This window comes from Ursus arctos, unplaced genomic scaffold (assembly GCF_023065955.2).
Source record: "Ursus arctos isolate Adak ecotype North America unplaced genomic scaffold, UrsArc2.0 scaffold_19, whole genome shotgun sequence".
Lineage (NCBI taxonomy): Eukaryota > Metazoa > Chordata > Mammalia > Carnivora > Ursidae > Ursus > Ursus arctos.
The window spans coordinates 39,401,612-39,422,558 of NW_026622863.1; the positions used below are offsets into that span (position 1 = coordinate 39,401,612).

A 20,947-nucleotide genomic window follows, 5' to 3' on the forward strand; every position below is an offset into this window, starting at 1 on the left:
AGACCCACCCACCGTCGTGATGTTCCCTACACAGCCATGCAGACGGCTACACACACTGACACGAAACCACGGCCTCCTGCACCCAGGGGGGAAGCCACCCTAGAGAAGGCGAGGGAGGGCCTGGCAGTGAGCGGGCCGGGCTGGGAGCCTGAGGAGGGGAGAATGACTTCTCGGCTTCAGTGGGCCCTGCTGTGGGCATGGTAGGGAGCAGGTGTGTCTAAGCCCAGGGGGTGGGGGGGTCCCCTCACCTTCCCACAACCTCCGTCCTCCGTCATTCCCACTTACCTGCCGCAGATGCAGGTGTAGGAGCTGTGGCGCATGCCCCCCCGGGAGTAGCAGTAGTGCTCGAAGAGGCTGTAGGGGAAGAAAGGACGGCAGGGCAGAGTTGCCAGAGCACGCCCCCCGCCCCCTGCAAATCCTCAGCCCAGGCCTTGCTCGGCTGTGCCCGCAGCAAGACCTGAGCTCCCCTGCGTGGGTCTGCGAGGCTTGCAGCCCAGAGCCCAGGGTGCAGAAGCAGAGTCCAGTGGGGAGAGGGAGCAACACTGGAGAAGTGCACCACCGCCCATGCAGCGGCGCCACCCAGCCCCACCCCCAGCCCCTCGGGAAGACAGCCCTGGTCCTGTGGGAAGACGGGCTGGGGCAGGGGCCACCACTGCCTCTGCAGGGCTGGAGGGAGTGTCTCCCTGGGACTCTGCTGTCCACTGGCCACAACCCACTCCACCAGGAGGGGCTGGACACATGGCCCAGGAGGGACATGAGCTCTCCCAGCCCCGAGCCTCAGGTGGCCCTGGGCCTGACCCTGGGGAGGGGCACAGGGAAAGAGGAGCAGGAGCTGCTGGGCACTGGCCTGGAGGACAGGGTCGAGGGGCAGACCCCCATGGAGAAAAAGCTGGGCAGAGCGGTCTCTGGTTGTGGGCAGACGGGGTGGAGAGGGGCAGGGTCTGAGGACAGGTCCTGCTTCTCCTTCCTCCGACCAAGCAGCAAGCTCCCACCCTGGGCAGGGGAGGCCAGGAGCAAAGTCTGGAGGGGAAGATGAGATCCTAGAGGGATCAGCCCCCAGGCTGAGCCCAGAGCCAGAGCCTGGTGAGGCCTGCAGGTGCATGGATGTCAGCAGACCCAGGAGTATAACCAAGGTCAGAGGGTAAGCCACCTGAGGCAAAGGCCTGGACCCTACCCCTGCCCACCCGGGGCACATCCTGCAGATGACTACAGGGGCTGATGGGCCAGACCAGCCACATCAACACATCAGGAGAGTTGAATCCTCCGGGGGCCACTCTACTAAGAGCTCTGGGGAGGCTCTGACCCTGCCCAACCCCCACCGTAAGCCCCAGGACCTGGGGGCTCTGTACTCAAAGAGCGCAGCCTCTCCAGGCCTCACCCCCTCCCTGAGTCCTAGGCAACAGCTCAGGCCCAGCCCCCCAGGAGCCCTGGCTGAGCAGCAGGTCCAGGGGACCGCACCCCACCCACTGACCACCAGGGTGGGGCCCAAGGACAGGACTGTGCCGCTGCCCCCGTCCTCAGAACACCAAGGCAGCCCGTGGGCATGCTGAGTGGCAAGCCTGCCCTGCACGCTTGAGGCCTGTTTCAGGGAACGTCTGTATGGAGGAGTCTAATCTTACAGGCACTGTAAACACCAATTACGTATAATTGTTATGATTGGGTATTAAGTAGTTGTCATGCAGGAAGGGTTCTGCTACGTTCAATCGGCTTCCAGACTTGCTTCACAAACCTCCCAGGATAATTGGGTATCTGTGAGTGAACGATTTCCTCAACAGAAAGGATTTCAGGAACTGCCAGGGAGGCAAGGAAGGACGCACATTCCCCCCTCCACTTGTCAGTGCCCTGTATTCACAGCAGGGGCACTCTGGGGGCTGCCACCAACTGTCCCGGAGACCGTGGGGGCAGCGAGACCAAGTCACAGCCCCACATGCGGCTACAGCCCAGCCCGTTCCTTCCTGGGACCAGCCTTCCAGCGCCAAGCCTCAGCAGGCAGCCTCTGCTCCTAGCCTAGATACCAGGGCCTCGGACACTGGGACCCCGCACTGCGAGACCAGTTAGGGGAGGACGCCAGGCGCGCCGTGGAGCTGCGGGGCTTCCCTACAAGGCTTTGGAAGACCAACCCCGTCCAGACAGAAGCAGGCCGTTCTCCAGAGACTGGGGACAATGGGCCTCTCCTGGGGCGGGGGCAGGCAGACAACTGCAGGCTGTGGGGACAGCCAGCAAGGCCAGGCAGGGGAACAGCTGTGCCGCCTGTGTGCACAGATGAATAACCGGGAACATTCGGCAGCTGCCTGAGGACACGGGGTGGGTGGGCGGCTCCCCTCCCCTGCAGCCAGTCTCAGCGGCCTGCATTTCCCTGCCGTGTCCTCTACTCAGGAGAAACAGCCTTCATGGCACGCTCTGGCTTCCACTTAAGAAAAGAGCACTTTAGGGCAAAAGGCACAGCTTACAGAAGCACTAGACTAGGCGAAGGCTGACCCACTTTTCACCTGCGTATTGCAGCCCGGCACTGGGGCAGCTTCTAGCCACAGGAAGAGGAGAAACGCCATAAGCCGGAAAGTCACTCGAGCTGAAAATGACTTGAAGTTCTTCAAATTGGACTTCAGCATCTAATTTGGATTTAAATTAACTTTTCTGAAACGACACAAGCACCAACTGGTGCTTTGGTGGCAATAACAGGCGAAGGCAACAGGTCCACGTTTTCTGCTCACACGCCTCGGAGGTCCTTCTCTCTGGGCCCTCGGGCCTGGGCTGTGGACACATGAATGGTCAGGGGGCCCGTGGAAAGATGCGAGTCCCACACATTTCTAATTTTCAAGGTGGGGGGGAGTGTTGAGCAGTGCGTGCTCCAAACTGGGGCCCCATGGGTGATGCGAAGCTCCCGCGAAGCCTGGGTGGCGCTCAGTCAGAGCTGCACCCGTTCCCGCTACACAGCTCACAGCCCAAGGCGGCGATGGAAGGGCAGTTAGTAAAGACCGCTCTGGAACTTAACGGAAAATACGGCAAACTGTGAACGAGAGGAGGATCAGGTAACCCATAACCAGAGGGGCCTAACTCCTGACAGACACATGTCCACAGCCAAATTCACCTGGAAGCTACCAATCGGTCCCTCTGGAGCCCCGAGGAGACGATGATTTTCCGTGGCCGGAAACCGTCCCACCTCCCGCACTCAGAGATGCAACATGAAAGATAGTGCGTGGAGCCACGTTCGTGGGACAGGAAGGAAGGTGGGGCCGGAAGGAAGACGGAGCTGCTGGGCTTGGCAAACTGGAGGCCTTGGCTTTCACTGCCATGTGGGGACAGAGGCAAGGCCTCAGGGACGTAAGAAGTAGCAGAAGAGAATGGAGACGCCACCCTCACGTATAGCTGTGGCCTGGGCCGGAATGCACCCTCTGTCCTCCGTGAAGTTCAGGGTCCAGTGTGAACTACCTGCTTGGTTTGGAAACTCCTACGCCAAGAAATTAGCAGAAGCTATGTTGCTGACTGGTGAAACTGGGGCCCCCAGCAGGGGCGACACAAAGCCAACTGGGCAGCCAGACTCAGCCCAGGCCAGCCAGGGTCTGTGTGCACGTGTATGTGTACACACACACACACACACACAGAGGATGAACTCACAATCCAAAATCAGTCCACAAGAGTTGTCAGACACAGCCAGCAGCAGGCTGAGCCCCCCAAGGACTTCTGATAACAGAACTGTCAGAGACTACGGGTACCTATGAAATAATTGGCACCTAACCACAGAGCATGAAAACACAACAGGCAGACGCTGTGAAGAACTTCTAGAAGTGACCAGTCTATCCATCAGCAGATGGGGGCGGGAAGCCAGGCAGCAGTGCCAGCAGCCCAGAGATCACCTCCACCCGCTCTTTCCATCCGTGACTCTCCCTGTGTGCCGATATCCTGTGGGGCCTACCTGCCCCACTCCCTCCTGCTCGTCTGCGTGGGGCATGGGGTGGGGAGCACCCGACCAGGTACCAGGCACGTGGCCTGGCAGCGGGGAGGTGGCTTCCCGATGCGCAGAGGCAAGCAGGGGTCTCACACACACACCTGCCACAATGTGGTCCCTGAAGCTCCTCCCCCTCCCCCAGCACGGCCGTTCCTCTAACTATAAATTTATACTCCTTGCCTATAAATTTCTCCCAAGCAAGACACAAGTGGAAAATGCTTTGTCTCCAGGCATCAGTGAGAACCTTTCAGTAACCTGGGAGAGTCTATGCTGTGAGTAACGAGGTGGATGGAGCTGGCAGCGACAGAGGGGCAGGCCCATTTGTCAGTGCCTGGGGATGACGGATGGGGCAGGGAGCGCAGATGCCGAGGCCTGGATCTGCAGGAACGGTGTCTCCGGGGACAGCACTGCGGGCCTCCCCTGGGGCCCGCACATCCAGCCCATGGAGCCTTCCTGGGCTCACGGCCCAGCTCCTGCCCTCTGCGGTTTATCACCTGATGAGGAGATAGCCACGGACCTATAAAAATGCATTAGCTGCCCAAGATAATGGCAGAAGGGCTGCCCAGGGCGGCCGGTGTCAGCCAGCTATCAGCACAAGCGTGACCACTGGCAGATGGACCAGCCGGGGAGGGGAGCAGGGGTGCACAGCCCCCTCCCGGGTGGGGCCCTAATGCACAGCGGTTCCTGGGAGGCCGAGCCAGGAGCAGGAGCGTGGAAGGGAAGGTGGGCTGGCCACTCGGCTGAGCTGCGGGCCTAGGAGAGTAAGCGGTTAGGACACAAGATTCTGTGTGCGGCCAAGGCACTCCAAGCTAAATGCAGGGTCCTCCTGGGCCAGGTGCAGCCCACACCCACTGTTACTGGGGTCCAAGGCAGGTTCCCACGTTCTCTCCTGGCAGAGGCAGGTTCCTTGTGGCTGCCCCCCATGCGCTCAGGCCTGCGGGTTCTCCACACTGTGCGCATCCTGTCACCCTTGCTCTGGACCACATGCCTAGCCTCCCAGGGCACCGCTCAGTGCTGACACTGAAGCCAAATCCTAGCTCTGCCGCTTACCAGCCGTATGGCCTGTCCGTGCCTCAGCTTCCTCATCTGTAAGATGGAATAACAGTACCTCCCACAGAGCTGTTGTATCATTTACGTAATATGATACATAAAAAGCATGTATAACAATGTCTGCCACATACCAGGCACTATGTACAAGACACGTCAACTGTCACCACTGTCATTGTTCAGGGGCCTCAAAGGGAGTGCACACAGCAAGGACCCTTCGAGGGACGCCGGGCTTGGACGAAGAGTCTCTTGTCCTTTAAAGCCAAACAGAATCCCTCCGTGGCCTGGACCCTGGTGCCCACACGGTCCAGTGCAGCCGGGCTCCCCACGGGTGCCCTGCAGCCCCACGCACAGGTGGACACACGCCAAAGACAGTTGCACATGCGGGTGTCCCCTGACACAGGGCATCTCAGCTGTCTCTGGAAGTCTCACCTCTTTAGGGAAGTGCCAGGGCCTTGAGTGGTGAGAAAGGAGGGAGTGGGGGTGTCTCGTGATGTTTTGGGGCTAGAACAGAACTATGTTCTGTGCAGTTATCACCGCACTGAGTTACTTTTGATTCACATTTATTCTATTTAACTACCCTTATTTTTTGGCTATAAATGACAACTACGTAATGAATGTGATAGACCTTTTGAAGACTTGAGTACTTACTGAAAGAAAATTCCTGATAGTGAGAAAACCACAGTCCCACAGAGAGGAGCCCTGAGATTCACCTGGAGGTGAGTGGAGTGTTCTCCTGTTTCCCTGCTTTCCCTGAAGTAGAGGCAGCAGCCAGAAAGGAGTCGGGTCCAGACCCCAAGGAGGGGTCTCTGCGAGGAGTCAGCAGCAGAACAGCTTTCCCAAGGAACCAGAAGCACGTAGCACATTATTTTTGAATTTCCAGGGAAGGGTGGATGCTGTTCCATTCATTTCTTCTGGGGTGATCAGATGTCATCAGAAAGCACCCAGCAGAAGAGCCCCCATCCCGGCCTGGTAATCACTGCCACAAAGGGCGGTTCCAGCCACCCATCCCGGCCGGGCTCTGCCCAAATTCCTGGGGAGAGCCCCAGCTCCTGTAACCGAGTTCTCGTGGGCCTCCTGAATGGCGGGGTCCAGACTGGGTGGTGGTGAACTGACAGGCTGCCTGTCCCGCTCCTTCCCCAGGTCCCCCAGCGGGGAAAGACACAGAGCAAGCTAGAGAGCTACCACTCAGGCTCAAGGGTGTTTTAAATGAGCAAGTAGCTTTCACACAGTCTGTCACCGAGAAGGGACTGACGTGGACTAAACCCACATGTGCATTATTAATAAAACCAGAGCTCACAGCACAGCTGGCAAGACTCGGCACCACCAGGGACACAGATCACAGACTTTGCAGATGAGGAATCTGTGGCTTGGAGCAGTGGCGTGCTGGGGTCAGGGAACCCACTGAATCGGTGTTTGAGCTGGAGTCCCTGCAGGGTTTCTGACCCTGATACCCCCCTTCTGACCCCTACACCACAACTTCCAGGGCCCCACCCACTCCCGGGCCAAGGCCGGCTATGCTGGGAGGGGGCCCCCAGGTGGGCAGGTGGAACGCAGGAGCAGGGGGACTCCAGGAGATGCCTTTGGGACGCAGAGGCCCTGCAAGGGAAGACTCCACCAACCGGAGGCAAGGGCGACAGCAAAGACAGGGTCACGGCAGGAAGACGAGGAGCACCAGAGAGAAGCCACTCACTCTCTCCCCAAGAGCAGCGTTATCAAGGTACGAGATAATTAGCATTTTAATTGGATAATTGGGAATTCTAAATTGCCTATCTTGTATTAAGCATAACTGAGGACATAACATGACATTCAATTAACAAATATTCCTCTTTATTCTTGACATGCCTGATTAGGTTGAATTTCCAAGTTCTTCGGTATCAGCGACGGGACTAAGCCCTGGCCGCGTCAGACTACTAATAAATGCAAATCATATATATATATGGAAAAGATTTTGAAATTCTCTACACAAAGGAAAAAAACTGCACCCATAATCTTATCCCCCAGAGATAACCTCTGTCAAATATGTTGTTGAACATCCTTCCAGGCATTTTTTTTGAATGCATAAACGCAGATTTTTAAAAATAATAATGAGTTGTATAGTAAAATAATAAAAACCTTTTCCGAAGCCACTTTTTGACTGAAGTCGATGTGCATACAGAAGAGGACTACACCGCAGGGACCCAGCACGGTGATCTGCCACAGAGTGAGTGCTCCCGAGCGCCCGCACGCGAGGCCCCTCCCAGCCCGCCCTCCCTCTGCCGGCTGCCTGACTTCCAACACCGGACATGCCTTCTGCCTCCTTGTGACCTTTACGTAAAGGGACTCAAACGGCAGGGCCAGACTGTCTCTGTGGGGTTGCTTCTGCCGCTCCCGTCGATGCCCGCGAGACCCTCGCAGTGGCAGGTAGCTGTCGCTGCTCCTTCTCTTTGTTGGTCGCGTTCCACTGGCTCCACTGGTCCTGCTGCTGAACATTCTGGCGGTTTCCAAACAGCGACTATCGTGAACAGGGGTGCTGTGGACACTCTCGTCCGGTCTTCTGGGGCAGTGTGCACGCATCTCCACTGAGCATATGCTGGGGCTGGAAATGCTGTATCACCGGATTTGGTGTCAGTTCAGCTTTAGCAGGTAACACCAGGCTTTGCAGGCAGCTGTATCCATTTACTCACTGGCTCCTAACTCCAACTTCACACCTCTGCACGGGGCCCAACGTAGCTCAAAAGTTCCCCCATCCAATCATGGACCAGTCCTGGGACATTTTAGGGAAGGTTCTTGCTAAAGCCACATCATGGTCCCTTGTTCACAGACACAGGTCTATACTATGTTTGTGTTTTGGGGTCACTCTGTCCAGAATCTCACCACTTCTTCCCCTCTAACGCTGGTGCCAGCCATCTTCTTCTCTTGCAGGTCGATGGTGACAGTGGTATAGCGGTTCCAATATGACTGCTCTCCCTGCTTCTGTCCTTGTCCCCTACAGACGGTTCCTTTGATGATCTAAGTAGGAACTCAGCATCCTAGCTTCCTGGGAGCAGCCCACTCCCCTCTCATTTCCCTGTCTCTTCTCCATCTGCCTTCCTGCTGCTCCTGGGACCCCCGGGCAAGCTCCCCCCGCAGGGCCATCAGAGGAGCCCCCTTCTCTCTGCCTGGAATGTCTGTCCCAGAGATCCATAGCTTGCTCTCTCCTTCAGGACTCTCCTCCAATGTCCCCTCCTCCAATATCCCCTTCTCAGGGACACCTGTCCCTAGCTCCCTCGATAAAGTACTCCCTCCCCTCTAACCCTCACCATCTAACTTTTATCCATCCATCCATCCATCCATCCATCCATCCATCCATCCATCCTCACCTCCATTAGGCTGGGGTTTTGTCTATTTTGCTTACTCGAGTGTCCCCAGAGCCCAGAATAGTGCCTGGCCCACTGACGCCTCTCCGTACATTTCTGTTGAGTGACTGAGCGTACATGGTTGCGTGGGCAGTGTCACAGCCTGTAATTTACTTCCCCGATTCCACGCAGTTGGATATGTAGGTTGCTTCCACCTCCGTGTTATGATGGACACCCGTGGCCATATGCCTTTCCCTGTCTCTGGACTAAATTCCTAGAAGGAGAATTACATGGGCACATTTCGAGTCTCAGGGCCTCTCCTGCCAAACAGACCCCAAAAAGGTTCATAAGGATTTTCAGGGTCCTGAGCGGTGCACCATGGGGTCTGCCTGCCCACTGGACTGCGAATCTGGCACGCAAAACAAAGAAGTATTTTATTGTTTCACTGATTACTGGCAAGTTTACGTGTCTAGGTCCTCACATTTCTTCCTTTCTGAGTGGCCTGTTTCATTTTTTAGAAAAATGAATGTTCGTCTTTCTCTTATTGATCCTTAAGGGATTTATACATGAAGGACACTAGCTAGTGGTTTCGACCATCATCTAGGTAGCAAGCAGCTGGCCCATTCTGACCCTCTGCAGGACCTTCTTTGCCGATTGCCTGAAAGAAGGGCAGGGCAGTGGAGGCAGGAGCTGCAGACAAGAAGGGCAGGGCTGACCGGTGGCCAGAATGGTGACAATATACAGGAAGACAAAACCTGGAGCCTGCAGCATGTGGCACAGGTGGAAAATTCTAGATCTGTGAATCCAGACCCTTTTGGGGCTGATGCTCTTGAACGAGTGAGGGGGCCCCAGCTTTGGGAGGCCTGGGGAAAGCTGTGTAATGTGCCTTCATCCGAGATCACCATCTGCTCACATCTGACCCAATCTCAGCACCCTGGCTGACATCGATAATCACAGCCTTCTTGGCCCCAAACCAAAACCACCACCCCCCCCTGAACTTTAAAAAATGCACCAGGCCACCCTAGGAATCATCCATGGAGGATCAATGTATGACCAGGAAGAGGTGGAGGGAGATAATTCTTGTCTGACACAATCCAGAGGCTACTTTCCCTCCCAAGGATGCCTGCACCCCTTCCTCCCCTCCCCAGGAAGGTGTCGGGGAAGGAAGCCGGTATGAGGGGAGCCTTCTGGAAGAGCAATGGGGGGTGGGGGGCTCTCCTTCAGCTAGTATTTCCCAAAGCATGACAGAAGTCCATGAGATGACATTATGGGGTACACCAATACACACGTTCTATGCATTAGCTATTTACTTTAAAGCGTTCCATTCCATTTACGGCAAATTATACTGTGTTTCACTCATGACAGGGATATAAAGCTTTCTTTTAAAGAACATTAAAAAAAAAGTAAAGAAACTATTAAGCAAATAACACTACACGTGGGACAAAGCTTTGGCAGGTGGTATCACGTGACTGATGCTAGGTGACCCTGCTCTAAGGTGTCTCTGAAGAAGAACCTGTTTATTTTGGTTCTGGGTGGGAGTACCTTGGTCCAGAAGCCCCCGGCCTCCAGAGAGCACCTGCCTGTCTTCGGGAAACAGCTGGTGGGAGGCACTCAAACAGAATCTGGATTCTTTCCTGTACCCCCCCTCCCTTGCTCCTATCCCTGGCTCAGCAGCCTCAGACACCGGGCCAGTGTGGACCCTCAGGGCAAACGCCAAACGGGGCCCCTCTGTCCTTAGCACCCGGAATGCGGAGGGGTCTGGGGAGACGCTGCCACCTCCAGCAAATCTGGCTGCGAAGGGCCTCAGACAAGCAGATGCCAAGTTCTTACCACGCCGCTCGGCTCCGCCAAAAGTGAAGATGTGGAAGTGCTTTCCTTTGGCCTGAATCCTGGCTGGAGCCTTACTTGGCAATGTTTCCGTCTTCCTTATTTAATAGCTCGTCATAAAGCCAGGTCATTCAACAGCGCCTGTTCAGGGCAAGGACTCTCCCAAATGCCCATGTGGGTCCCTGGGTGTACAGCACCTCAGGTGCCTGGTGGCCACCCCGCCCCGCCTGTGGTGTCCTTGCAGGCACCACTTGCCCTGAGGCCCCACGCCGCAAATTCCTCCCACCATCCGTGGAAGAAGCAAAACTTGGACTCCTTCACCACAAAGGTGCTTGCTGAACACCAATCCTGCAGAGCATGAGGGTCCCGGATTCCACTCTGCACGGCCCGGCCAGGATCCCCCCATCATCCCTTCTACAGAAAGAGAGGGCTGTCTATGTTCTTCAAATCCCTCCAGTGTGTCTGTCTTATTTCTACAGAGCCCAGGGCTACCTTATTTCCAAACATCAAATTTCTTTCTCAGCCTCATCATCTTAAAAGTATTTCACAAATTGGGTGTTTCAGATAGAAATTTCTCTGCAAAGCACCGTTTTAGGTCAATGCCTCTCTAAAGGGGTGGTCCGAAGCGTTGGCTGGCTCTCCGCATCCCAGCTCCAGCTCTGGCCAGCTCTCTGGGGCTCTCCTCTTCTGAGTCACCTTCTGGGTCCCGTGTCCACATTTTCCCTCCCAATGACCCTCCGCTCAAGGCTCTGACACCAGCCAGGCCCAGACACGCACATGTAAACCATTCTAGGTATTCTAAACACAGGACATGAAATGCAGGAACTGGTCCCCTGGGGGGTCAGGGTGCAGCCAGAGGCCGGGGGCCACCTCGAGGCTGGAGGGCCCAGGAGAGCTGTGTCGCTGCAGCCTGGGATCCCAACCACTTGCAAGAAGCAAGAACCATGGCCACCTCAACAGGTGAGTGCTACCCCAGGTACCTAAGACACAGTGTATCCTCTTTGAGAACGTTCTCCCAAGCTCCAGGGAGCCACAAAGCCCAAGTCGAAGGCAACCCGTCAATGGAAGGAGACCCAGACAGCGTCCGGCAGGCCTGGGTGGGCCCTTGGTGGCAACAGCCCTCTCCGCCCTGCACGTGCTTGCATTTCACGGCAGCATCCTGGCTACTTAGCGTGGGCCACCAGAGACCCTCTCCTAACGAGCCTTCGCATCCCCATTCACAACTCCAAACGTTATTTTAGACACACTTGGCTGAAGGAACAACAGCAGTGCTATTTATCACTTTGAAAGTCTTTATCCACTTAAGATGATGAATGGAGAGGGCACCCACGCTGCCCCGTAGAAAGATCAGCTCTGAAAAGAGGTGGCGCTGCCAGTGGGGGGCGCTCGCAAGCATGGGGCAGGGTGGGGTGACCGCGGGGCACTGAGCTCCCCTCTCCAGGGCCCCAGGGCCTCCCCACCTGTCCCCAACCCTTTGCAGGAAGTCCATTCTGGGTCTGCAGGGAACAGGTGAGGTGACTTAAGAACTCACTCTCGTAGTCTGAGCCTTTCCCCTGACTTCCTACAGACGCACGGCCGGTTCCTAAAAGTACTCCTCTAACCCCCATGAATTAAAATTTTCGGTAACTTAAACCTATTTATCGATAGCTAATTAATAAGGTCTAAGTCCTATGATGACAGGGTGATTAAATGGTTTTTGAAATAATCCATTTTTAATTAAAATGCTACCCTCTCTTGGTTTCTGGATAGATTCAAAAGAAAGCCTTAACAGATGTCTTGTTTTTAAATACACATTATATAAAGCCAATAATTAGAAGAATTCATGCTTTTAATTATATTTTAATTATTCTTTGCCTATTGATGCAAAGTTAAATATTCTTTCTTTCTGGTACTAATACTGCTAACTGAAGCCAGCAGACGGCCAGCAGGGACTGTTCCGTGTGTGAAGTCCTGTTCAGAGAGCTGTACAGCGAAGGTAGTCTGGAACTCCTTGCCCTCCTCCTGGCAGATGGCGATCTATTTCTGGTCAACTGCCTGGTCTGGAGGCGCACTCCTGGCTCCTGGCCTGGAGGAGTCATGCTCTGAGGCAGAAGCACCAGCTATGTGATGAGGGTCTGCGTCTCCCCTCCTCCTGTCCAGCCATGAGCCCAGAAAAGTCCTGTGGCTTCTCCATCCCCTCCCTGCACACACCGTGAAGTGCCTCACCAAGGGGGACCCACACAAGCAACCAAATCACCCACTCAGCTCCAGCAAGCTTACAAGACGCCCTGAGAACTCGGAGGAGGGGGCAGAGCGAGTCACGCTGTGAAACTGTGTTTCCGCATCAACCATGCTGGCCTCTCCAGCGACCATCCATACCGCCTGGCCTGCCCTGAGCACTGTTTCGGGCTCTGCCCCCAGCCCCAGCCCCGTCCCCTTGCCAGCACCCTTGGGCTCCTCTTGCACCAGGATTGCTGCAGCCCCTCCATCCTGCACCCCCCCTCCCCAGTCCACCTGGCTGCCCTGCTAGCCTTCAACCAGGCCCCCTCACGGCCCACCTGCCTGCCCCAGACAGAGGTGGTGGCTGGAGGAGGTTGTCAGTGGCCTCTCCTCTCTCTCACCATCAAAAGCCCTTCCTAGGTGAGCACTCTCCTCTCTCCTTCCCCCCACCCCCGATCATAGACATACACACATGCCCTTCATGGCTTTCACTCTTGCATATGGCTGTGTCCTTTTACCCCACCGGTCTCGAAGTGAAGTCATAGACACAGGCCCAAGGCACCCTATACCCAAGGCTGGGTATAGTGATGAGCACACAGTGGGTCCTCAGTAAGCATCTGAGGAAAGGGCGACACAGGTTAACAGATGGCAGGGACGGTTGGCGGAATATGCCTAATGGTCCAAACAGAACACGTGCACGCGCACGCACACGCACGCAAACACGCGGCCTTAAACCCCAGCCTCTCCGGAGGCACCTGGGCGGAGACCTGGCCGTGTGCTCACCTGTCCCCCTGGAGTCAGTGGGCCTGTGGGACTGGCTCCCGACAAAGGGAGTATGAGCGGAAGTGACGTGTGCCGCTTCCAGGCAAGGCTTTTAAGAGTGGACGTAAGCTCGCCATGCTTTCTCTCTCCCCTCTCAACAGGGGCAGGGAAGTCAGGCAGCAGAAGCAGGTCCGACACTGGTGGAGGACAGCCATGGGGCCCGCCTCAGACGGCAACGTGAGCCAGAAATAAACATCCACGGTGTTGATGCGTCATTTCACAGGGGGCAAAAATGCCAGCGTCCTTGCTTACTGGTCAGTCTTACATGCATTTTAGGTAGACCAAAGAGTTACATGTAAAAACAAAACCATGTGGATACGTGGATTTGTCACACTGTACATGCCAGTGTGGAAATATTTCATAACTGTGCAGAAAAGTTTTTAAATAAAATTGTAAAACCATAAAAACAGAAGAAGACAGATGCAAGCGGCTGAATGGTGTTGAGGCAGCAGAAGCGGCCTATGTGAGGACACGAAGGCATCAAGTAACAGGAAAGGATGAATTTGACGATTTATATTTAAATGGTGCATCAAACTGGGAGAAAATATTTTGACAAATAGAACGGTAACATGAAGGGCCCTAGTGTGAAGAGCTCTTAGAGATCAGTGAGTCGACCCTGAACGTCCCAACAGCAGCTTGTGCCAAGGACGGACAAGCCACAAAAACAAATGATAGAGAAGCACCTGCAAGAGAAGATTAACTCCCCAGTAATCAAAGAAGTACAAATAAAGGTGAGTATTACTTTTCCTTTATCAGCTGGTAGAGATGAAAAATAATAAAAGCAACACAGTTAACTCTGGGCCCGTGAGTACAGGCACTCACGGGTGTGTGTGTGTGTACGTGTGTGTGTGTGTGTCCAGCTCAGCGGCAGAGAGTGTGGGTTCTAGAGGCTGCCTGGCTCCTCCAAGACGCATCGGTCTGCTGTGGGACCGTGGGCCAGGTTCTTAAAGCCTTTATGTGTCCAAAAAGTGCAGAGGATGTCACTCCTCATGGTACTAAATGAGAAAATTTCTAGGAAGCACATAGTATGTGCTCACTAGACATTCATGTCACAGGCAGCTATGAGGGAGAATAACTTCTAAAGGATAGATTGGCTTTGTGTATCAAAATTTCCCCCAGTAATTCCATTTGCAGGAATTTACCCCAGAGAGATGACCAGTTAAACACGAGAGAGAGAGAGAGAGAGAGAGAGAGAGAGAGATGGACAGATAAGGCTGATCGCTACGATGTTGTTCACGCTGGGAAGTCCGAAGCTACTGGGCCATTCCCGGTGGAGGACTGGTGTGGGCGGATGATGACGAGGCCCCACGGGGGCAGGGTGTCCTAGCTCAGAGACGGCAGGGAAACCCACTTGACCCCGGCGGTCAGAACAAACTGCCTAGCGTGATCCCAGCAGATCAAAGTCTGTCTGTCTGCCCCTCCTGGAGAGACCCAGAAGCATGCTTGCTAAAGCCACGGGGTTAGTGAACCTCTGTATCACAGGGGTTTTTCATACCTTGTTTATAATGTTCTGTACTGCCTGAATTTCCTATCGGAACATGTAATATCTTTTTATCAGGAAAAAAAAAGCCGTTTCATTTTGAAAATATTTTCTGGAAGAAATGAGAGCTCCTTGTTAAAGACCAGCTGCCCGGTACCAGTCTTGCCCCACTGCCCCCGCCCTCCCCAGGCCTCTTAGGATGTGCTGGGCCCAGCGGACACAACCCACACAGCCAGGATCTGAGACCACTGCTCGTAGTTGCCACAAGGGGTCGCAAGTGCACACCACCTGCCGCCCGCACAGAGCAACTTGAGAACCCATTAGCCAGGCTTGCGGGACTGCAGTTCAGAAACAAACTCAGTAGGCAAGGCTCTTTGGTATGGGGTGTGGAGAATCCAAGCCATGAGACTGTCTGCTCAGCCCTGCTTCAAAAGCCTACTTAACTTCCTTCTCTGGAGTCAGATTCTGTGGCGAAACCCTCTGTCTGCACAGAGATAGGCGTCCTGCAGCGGGGACTGGGGGTGTCACAGCCTGCTTGGAGAACAGCCCTGCCTGCTTCCTCTGGCTGTCCACACCACCAACGCTGCCCTCAGCAGGCCACCAGCCCCTCACCCCTCGGGGAAACACGGATGGCTTGGGCTCCCTCTGCAATGGAGCGAGCAAGAGACAGGATGGGGCCAAACAAGCAGCTTGCAAGGACGGAATTAAGGAGCAGGTCCGCCTCTGGGGCTCTCGATCTCCCCCAGGAACAGAAGGAAGCATCTCTGCCCAGGGGGACCCTGTTGTTCCGTAGAAGCGAGCCCGCCACTGTAAACAGATCCAGCAAATCTGTACAGGGCAAATCTCCTAGAACGTGTATGACAGGACATTTGCCAAATGCCCCGGAAAGAACTTGGATTCAGCAAACAGCTCTGATCTGAGGAGACTTTCAATCCCAGCTTCTGGATCCTCCAGTGAAACTCTCTGCTGCATAGCAGCAGTGGGAAGCCGGGGCTCCCTGCACAAGCAGCCTGGAGACAGTGGTCCAGGCACACATCATCCAGAGGCACCTTGCCCCCCCACCCCCGGCCCCCCGTACTGGCCTGCAGCTGGGCTGGGTGCATGGGGTCAGCCCCCCAACCCCGGCAGCGTGGTGTGCTGGGGGCCAACGCTTTAAGGGAATCATTTTTACCCACCTAGTTCTGGGACTACTGGGGGTCCCCAGGGCCCCGGGAGCTACACAAACACTTCTAACCCATGAGAACTGGCTGCCTTTCCTGGCCTTCCTCGCCTCGGGCAGAGAATAAGCTCCATGAAGCCTCAAAGCGCCAGCCAGCCCAGAAACTTCAATAACTAGGGAAGGAGAGTTCTTTATGACATTTCTGTAGTCTGGTTGCTAGTTCTCACCTCTTTCAGTGCGAGCAGGTGTTTCATCCTTAAACTACAGAGCCAGAGCTCTCCCCTCCCTACTAAGGGGGCATTCCCGCTGAACAAACACAGGGCACACCAAGGCCCTTGAACCCGTCTTAGAATAATGATGCCCATTCTGCACCTCCGGGGGACTTAACTCATTTATAAGGCAATTTTAATAATAACTATATATTAATTCTACATTCCCTTTTTACCTATTTCAGTGACTACAAACGGTCAGGAATTAGGTAATATATTACAATAGGCTTCTAGGGACTTTTTATTAACTAATGCCCCATATTTAAAAACCTTCCCGTCAAATGAGAAACATTAAGAAATGTGGTCCCTTTTATAATTGCTTCTAATAGACTCGATATTCAGGTCCCGGCCTTAACAGACAGCCCAGGCGGTATTTCCCTAAATTGCATTTAACTTTTCATTTTCTTTGTCACTGGCCAACAGAATAATTCTGAAAGCGCACAAATGGTCATTTTCCCGTGTCAGCCTGTAGCTCTCCAGAGGCCTATACATTTGGAAAGTTCGAGGACCGCTCACGGTAAGAGACAGACAGCAGCCTTCCTGCCCAGACTGTCACTGTAATAGCTCCGCTTTGTACGGTTGCTTTTTGCTTTTTGGGTAAACCTATTTATTGAAATACAACACATACGGTAAAGCACACATCTTAGGTGTCCAGACTGATGATGTTCCGTGCGATCCAGATCCGGAACCTTTGCAGGCTGGCAGAGGCCATGCCCACCTCCCCCCTTGCCCTCTGCTCCCCCACCTCTACGGTTCTATCTGTTGGAGAGCTTCACGGAAGTGGGATAAGACAGCACAGGCCCTTGAGTCTGGCTTCCACCTGATGCTGCCGCCTGGCAGTGGTCCGTCCGTGTCCTCGTGTGCAGCAACAACCCTTTCGTCCTCACCCTCGACGGTATTCGTCTGTTTATCCATCCCTACAGGTGGGCTTTGGGGTCCCCCAGTTTCAGAGTTCTCCTGGTCCATGCAGAGTTCTCTCTGGTGCACGTCTCCTGCCGCGTCTGCTGTGTTGCTGGGTACAGAGCGCTTGGCCAAGTTCTCTTCCAGTGACTGTTCCAGCGTCTCTGTGTTTCACGTCTGCTATTTTTTTTTTTTTTTTAACCTAGCAGGGAAGAGAGTTTCAAGCCCATGCCTTTAGGAAGCAGAGGCATGACCCCGAGCATGAGGCATCGGAGCGCCTGGCCAGGCCTGGGAGCTGCCGGGACAGAAACAGTCTTCTCCTAAAGTCAGACCTGTCCCCGCAGGATCACAGCACACGTGGCCTTCCCTCGCCCCAGGGCGGGATCACACATCTTGAAGACACAGAGAGCTGCAGGTGGCTCCCTAAGAGGTGCCTGTCCTTCTGCAAGTAGACACCTCAGCAGAAATGGAAACCTGGTCAGCAATGAGGAAGAAGAAGTGAAAAACACAAACCGGCTCAACGGGGGAAGAGAGCTGCCAGCTGGGGGCACCTGGAAGTAGCTGGGAAAGGTCCTGCCCTTCGAGAGTTCCCGAGCTGGGCCTCAGGAATGGGGATGGGAAGGAGCCAGGAAGAGCAGGAGGAAGTCTAGCCAGTGACAAGTGAGGCCCAGTCCTCCTCGGGCCTGCCCTCCCTGCTTCCAGGGAAGGACCAAGATGCGGCGGGGGTGGGGAGCTGCACAAACAGTGGACGGTTACAAACATCTGAGGACAGTAGAGAGAAGGGGCCAAGACAGACACCGGCTCCCATGGGGCAGGAGCCCCCGGGCACAGGCCCGCTGCACCATGAGGGACAGGGGCCTGGCACTTGGGGCAGCCAAATGCGGGCAGTTGAGGTGACAGCTCCCCTGTCCACCCGGAACTTCCAGGCAGAGGAGAGAAAACGCCCAGCCTCCCAAGACTGTCCCAGTAAAGCCACCAAGCTGAAGATCCTTTGTTTCCATTTCCAAATTCAAAAGGCCCTCGGCTAAGCCAGCGTCTGATCCAGACTCAAAGCCATAGAGGACCCCTGGTGAGCCCGACACAGAGGAGCCTCAGCTGTGACAGCCCAGGGGGCTTGGAAAATTGAGGCCCCAGAAGCCAGTTTTAGAAGTTTATGAATAATAAATGCAATTAATGTGATGGAAAACAGAATCTGGAAGCTAAGCTGAGGCCCCAGGGCGGGTGACTCACCAGGTCACCCTCCCTTGTCACTTCCTGCTGCCCAAGCCCCTCAGAACAGACAGGTGGTCTGAAGGCGGGGGCACTGATCCCCCATCTGGCCATAGCCCAGAACAAAGAACAACTGGGGCCTGAGTCTGGCTGGAGGACAAAGGCCCCCCAGAACCCACCCCCTTCTTTAGCTCTGGGCACAGCGCTATGGGCACAGCGTGCCCTGGTGGTAGGGTTCCTGGCTCCCGAGCGTGCCTCTCTGGCCTCAGCTCCCTCCCCCATGAAATGGGAATGCAGACCATATTTTGCCTGTACCTTGTCAAGGAAGTGCTGATCCCAGCACCTGGGATCTCCCCAAGGGCTACAAGCAGAGGACTGCTTTGGGCCCCTCATACCACATTCCCATGGTGGTCCCCACTTGGGCTCTGACACCAGCCCCACACGGAGGTGCTCCTGCTAGTCTGAGGCCAGGTTGTCCCCTCCAGGCTCTCAGCAGGTCGTCTGCCTGCCTGGTGCCTGGCACTGACTATTACTTCAGCAAACATGGGAGGAGGGGAGCAGGTGTGGAGGAAGGGGCTGGCCTCCCGGAAACAGTGAGGGAGAAGAAAGGGGAGGGGGGAGCTGGGGGAGGAGAGGAAGAGCCTGAGGTTAAACTGGCCCAGAGCTCCCCCTGACTTCCCGGCCCCAGCTTGGTGTCAGGGTGCTGCTTTGGCCTGGGGAAGTGGGGGAGAAGGCACGGGGCAGAATGAGGGGTCACTGCGGGGGAGGGGGAGGGAAGGGCTCCCAGTGCCTTGCTTGGAGGCTGGCACAAGCCTTCTTCAGTGTCTCCCGCTGGCCTAGGACAGGATGCTCTTGCTCGACAAGCTGGGCACCATCAAGGGCTCCAGTGGGCCTAAGGCTGAGGAGACCCCCGCCCCTGCTTGGGCTGCGAGCCTAGTGCCCCCGGGAGGCCTTGGTGGCTGCCGCAGACCCTCCTCATTCTCCCCACTGGGACGGGGCTGTGAAGATGGCTGAGGTGTTCCCAGGAAGGCTCTCTCACTTACTACAAATTGCGCCTTTATGGGAAAATCAATGACACTGCCTCCTTGGTCTCCCACACTTGTTGCTGGTCTAAAGTAATTACTCCACAGGGCGACAGGCCGGAACTGGGCCAGTGTTTCCAGGAGCGCCTGCCTGCCCCCAGCCCTGCATCTTGGGGGGCTCAGGAAGGCAAGCTGTCCAGAGAGATCCATCCAACACACCGGCTCTCCATGCTTGTTCCTCGGGTCTGCTTGGCAACACCATCACACGCCTACTATGTGCCAGCCATGACATGCTATGATTGTGGGGTGAGCAAGGCTGACCAAGGCCCTCAATCCACAGACACATTCCCCGAGTGAAGCAGAACACAGCAGAAGCCACGTGCTGGGAGAGCACAGCCAGGGGGATGCAACTCACTGGAAGACTCCCTGGAGGAGGAGGTCTGCAGCAGAGGGCAGAGAAAGTGGAAAATCCCGAGGCAGAGAGAAGCAGGGCATTGTGCAGTAACAGCAACCAGGCCTGAGGAGGCAGCCGGAGCGTGGGGAGTGGCAGGGAAAGTGAAGTGATTGGGGGGGAACCCGAGGATGTGGCCCCGGGAGGCTGAGGGAAAAAAACACCCTCCCGCCTCCGACCCTCAGAACGGCTGTGTCGCCTACTCCTGGCCCAGCCACTCTGAACATTAACTTCTCAATACAGTCTACTTTCTTTCGAGATTCCTTTAAAATGATAGCTTGTTTAAGTACCAACATCAATTGGCCAGCAATTCCATGAACAAATGCTTCTCTGCTTGTCTCCAAGTTCAGCCACTTTTATTTGTCCCCAAGTATTTGGCAGGAACCAGTTACATCAATAAAGAAATGTCAATTTTTAACAGCCACATGAGATGCAAAAGCTTCAGATGGATTTTTTTGTCAGCAAACAGGGCGCCTGGAGGAGCAGTCATTAACAGCCATGGAGACACATGGGCCGGCCCGGGAGACAGGGCTCCAGATTTAGCCTGGATTAAGGCGACACCGCAGGCACGGGACCTCTCGGCATCATAAATAACACTGAAATTTTACGCCGTGGTTGAACTCTCCGTTGTCACACTCGTTTAGGTCACGGAGTGTGTGATGCCGTATAGCAGAATGACGAATCTCTTTCTCAACTGCTAAGTGCACAGAGCCCATCGGAATAAATCCAACCAAATTGCCCGCTACAGGTAAGCAGGCGGCGACACGAGGGGGAGAATGTGAAGGGGGTGCTGTCATCAGAAACATCCTGGACAGTGATTTCTGCAGGCGCATGGACTATGCGGAGAAGGGCCTGGCTCCTGGGCGCTCCTCGCCACTTCCTGCCATGTTGCCTCATGGTTGGAAGAGGTGGGGTTCAAACCCTTGATAACGCGAAGGGTCTGATACCCAGGCTCTCCCCCAATCAACCAAGTCACAGCTGAGCTAATGAAAGGGGCAGAGGAAAGTGAGGCAGGAAGAATGGTCTCTCATCATGAAATACGAGGATGGAAGTGCATTAACGCCGTGAGTGACCCTCCTGGAGAGCCGGAAGTAACCCTCTAAGTCTTACTGGCTGGACCACTGCCCAGACATAAGCCCCAAGGACATCGCCGGCCAGTAAGACTTCAGGAAGCATCGGGGAACTGGGCCAGGATCGCAGAGGGCGGCCCCTGAGCACTGGGTTTCTGGCACGGACACTCAGCTGAGCACAGGGTAAACAGACCCATCTGCTCCCTGGTCCTGGGGAGTCATCCCAGAG

At 55.1% G+C, this 20,947-nt stretch overlaps 1 protein-coding gene across 3 annotated transcripts in view; it reads right to left on the reverse strand.

Annotated features, from left to right (window-relative positions):
• PEPD (peptidase D) overlaps positions 1-20,947 on the reverse strand; it is a 113,318-nt gene that overhangs the window by 23,286 nt on the left and 69,085 nt on the right. For 2 of the 3 annotated variants that reach the window (XM_026484297.4, XM_057314317.1), the window contains one exon: positions 286-354. The exons of the other annotated variant lie outside the window; for it this stretch is intronic. In XM_026484297.4, the coding sequence (XP_026340082.1) occupies positions 286-354 (69 nt within the window). The remainder of the gene's footprint in view (positions 1-285; positions 355-20,947) is intronic. 3 annotated transcript variants of the gene reach the window in all.